The sequence below is a fragment of the Coturnix japonica genome, unplaced genomic scaffold (assembly GCF_001577835.2).
Source record: "Coturnix japonica isolate 7356 unplaced genomic scaffold, Coturnix japonica 2.1 chrUnrandom806, whole genome shotgun sequence".
In the NCBI taxonomy this organism is placed as follows: domain Eukaryota; kingdom Metazoa; phylum Chordata; class Aves; order Galliformes; family Phasianidae; genus Coturnix; species Coturnix japonica.
In genome coordinates, this window is record NW_015440164.1 from 20690 (window position 1) to 24432 (window position 3743).

General features: G+C 49.8%; 1 protein-coding gene and 1 non-coding gene across 2 annotated transcripts in view; one reads left to right on the forward strand and one right to left on the reverse strand.

Annotated features, from left to right (window-relative positions):
* The window catches only part of CUNH11orf98 (chromosome unknown C11orf98 homolog), a 2554-nt gene extending 425 nt beyond the window's left edge, over positions 1–2129 (reverse strand). The window contains exons 1-3 of the mRNA XM_015851232.1: positions 1997–2129; positions 1790–1854; positions 418–488 (exon numbers count right to left, since the gene is read on the reverse strand). Coding sequence (XP_015706718.1) covers positions 418–488; positions 1790–1854; positions 1997–2032 — 172 coding nt within the window. The 5' untranslated portion in view covers positions 2033–2129. The remainder of the gene's footprint in view (positions 1–417; positions 489–1789; positions 1855–1996) is intronic.
* A 313-nt stretch (positions 2130–2442) lies between these two features.
* LOC116652713 lies at positions 2443–2575 on the forward strand. Its single transcript, XR_004305857.1, has one exon. It is a non-coding gene; the product is annotated as a small nucleolar RNA SNORA57 (small nucleolar RNA).
* The last annotated feature ends 1168 nt before the right edge of the window (positions 2576–3743 follow it).

Below are 3743 nucleotides of genomic sequence, written 5' to 3' on the forward strand. Positions count from 1 at the left end.
ATAGAACCCCATAGGAACCTATAAGACCCCATAAGACCCCATAGAAACCTATAATACCCCATAGAACCCCATAGGAACCTATAAGACCCCATAAGAGCCCATAGGAACCTATAGGGCCCCATAATAACCCATAGGAACCTATAATACCCCATAATAACCCATAGGAACCTATGGGACCCCATAATAACCCATAGGAACCTATGGGACCCCATAATAACCCATAGGAACCTATAATACCCCATAGAACCCCATAGAAACCTATAATACCCCATAAGACCCCATAGGAACCTATAAGACCCCATAATAACCCATAGGAACCTATAATACTCCATTAGCCCCGCCCCCCTGTGACCCATCTATGACGTCATGATGACATCACAATGCCCCCATTGTGACGTCACAATGACTCTCTCTCACCATTGGCCGAATGTCGGAGGCGTTTCAGGAGCTTCCGGCGCCTTTTGGCTGATGGAACCGGAATGGGGACGCTGCAAGGGATTATGGGATAGATATGGGGTATTATGGGATGGATTATGGGATATATGGGGGATTATGGGATATATGGGGGGTATTATGGGATATATGGGGTATTATGGGATATATNATGGGGGGTATTATGGGATATATGGGGTATTATGGGATATATGGGGGGTATTATGGGATATATGGGGTACTATGGGATGGATTATGGGATATATGGGGGATTATGGGATATATGGGGGGTATTATGGGATATATGGGGGGTATTATGGGATATATGGGGTATTATGGGATGGATTATGGGATATATGGGGGATTATGGGATATATGGGGGGTATTATGGGATATATGGGGTACTATGGGATATATGGGGTATATATGGGGGGATTATGGGATATATGGGGTACTATGGGATATATGGGGTACATATGGGGGGATTATGGGATATATGGGGTACTATGGGATATATGGGGTATATATGGGGGTATTATGGGATATATGGGGTATATATGGGGTGTATTATGGGATATATGGGGTATATGTGGGATATATACAGGTAGTATGGGATATATGGGGTATATATGGGGGATATTATGGGATATATGGGGTATATATGGGGGATATTATGGGATATATGGGGGTATTATGGGATATATGGGTATATATGGGGGTATTATGGGATATGTGGGGTATATATGGGGGGTATTATGGGATATATGGGGTATATATGGGGGATATTATGGGATATATGGGGGGTATTATGGGATATATAGGGTATTATGGGATAGATATGGGGTATTATGGGATATATGGGGGGTATTATGGGATATATGGGGTATTATGGGGGGTATTATGGGATATATGGGGTATATGTGGGATATATACAGGTAGTATGGGATATATGGGGTATATATGGGGGATATTATGGGATATATGGGGGTATTATGGGATATATGGGGTATATATGGGGGATATTATGGGATATATGGGGTATATATGGGATTTATGGGGTATATATGGGGTGTATTATGGGATATATGGGATATATATGGGGGTATTATGGGATATATGGGGTATTATGAGGTATTATGGGATATATGGGGTATATATAGGGGGGATTATGGGATATATGGGGTATATGTGGGGGGGATTATGGGATATATGGGGTTTCTATGGGGTCTATAGGGTCAATGGGGCCTATGGGGTCAATGGGGCCTATAGGGTCCATTGGTTCCTATGGGTTCCATTGGTTCCTATGGGTTCCATTGGTTCCTATGGGTTCCATTGGTTTCTATGGGGTTTCCGTCACCATTTCTGTCTCCTTTTGGCTTTGCCGTTTTCCCGCCGCCTCTTGAACAACTTCCGGCGCAGCTCCTACGGGACCGAACCGTTACCGACACCGGAACCGGAACCGGAAACATCCCCCCCCCCCCCCCCCGAACCGAACTGAGAGCCCAGCTGGGAACAGAGACATAGAGACCCATAGAGACCCCCCCCCCGTTTTCCCGCCACGAACCGTTTTCGGCCGGTTGATTTTTCCGCCGATCCCCATGGCGAATCTGCCGCTTCCGTTTGTGCTCACTTCCGGTTCTGCTCAACTTCCGCTCACCCCACTTCCTGTACATCCAACTTCCGGTCAATCCAACTTCCGGTCAATCCGACTTCCGGTCAATCCAACTATCCAGTAAATCCAACTTCCGCTCAACCCACTTCCGGTCGATCCGACTTCCGCTCACCCCACTTCCGCTCCTCACCTCTAGTCCCGCCCCCTCTCTCACCCCATTGGCTGCCCCTTCCCTCTCGCCTCCTGTGATTGGCTCTCGTTCCCCACCCCCTTACCCCATTGGCTGAGCTGGGCTATAAAAGCTTTCTCCTGACGAGACGGCGGCCATTTTGTCTGCGCTCGTCGTACCGGTGGGTACCGGGGGGGGGGGGGGGGATGGAAACAAGATGGCGGCGGTTCCTCCGGTTCTTGGCGGGGCCGGGCTGTGTCTGTGCCCGGTTCTGGATGTGAGGAGGGAGAACAAAGAACCGGGACGAGTCTTCGGTAACCGCGGGTATAAAGCGGCGTCTGCCCTCCCGGCCCGGGACATGGCGGCTATAGGGACCTATAGGGAACCATTGGGAGCCATAGGGATCCATTGGGAGCCATAGGGATCCATTGGGACCCATAGGGAGCCCTATAGGGAACCATTGGGACCCATAGGAAACCATTGGGACCCATAGGAACCCCATAGGGATCCATTGGGGCCTATAGGAATCCCATAGGGATCCATTGGGACCCATAGGGATCCATTGGGACCCATAGGAACCCCATAGGGAGCCCTATAGGGAACCATTGGAACCCATAGGAAACTATTGGGACCCATAGGGATCCATTGGGACCCATAGGAAACCATTGGGACCCATAGGAACCCCATAGGGAGCCCTATAGGGAACCATTGGGACCCATAGGAAACCATTGGGACCCATAGGGATCCATTGGGACCCATAGGGAGCCCTATAGGGAACCATTGGGACCCATAGGGAACCATTGGGACCCATAGGGATCCATTGGGACCCATAGGGAGCCCTATAGGGAACCATTGGGAGCCATAGGGATCCATTGGGACCCATAGGAAACCATTGGGACCCATAGAAACCCCATAGGGATCTGTATAGGGATCCATTGGGACCCATAGAGCCCTATAGGGACCCCATTGGGACCCATAGAAATTCCATAGGGATCCATTGGGACCCATAGGAAACCATTGGGACCCATAGGAAACCATTGGGACCCATAGAGCCCTATAGGGACCCCATTGGAATCCATTGGGACCCATAGGAACCCCATAGGGAGCCCTATAGGGAACCATTGGGACCCATAGGAAACTATTGGGACCCATAGGGATCCATTGGGACCCATGGGAAACCATTGGGACCCCATAGGGATCCATTGGGACCCATAGGAAACTATTGGGGCCCATAGGAAACCATTGGGACCCATAGGAAACCATTGGGACCCATAGGAAACCATTGGGACCCATAGGGATCCATTGGGACCCATAGGAAACCATTGGGACCCCATAGGGATCCATTGGGACCCATAGGGAGCCCTATAGGGAACCATTGGGACCCATAGGAAACCATTGGGACCCATAGGGAACCATTGGGACCCCATAGGGATCCATTGGGACTCATAGGAAACCATTGGGACCCATAGGGATCCATTGGGACCCATAGGGAACCATTGGGACCCATAGGAAACCATTGGGACCCATAGG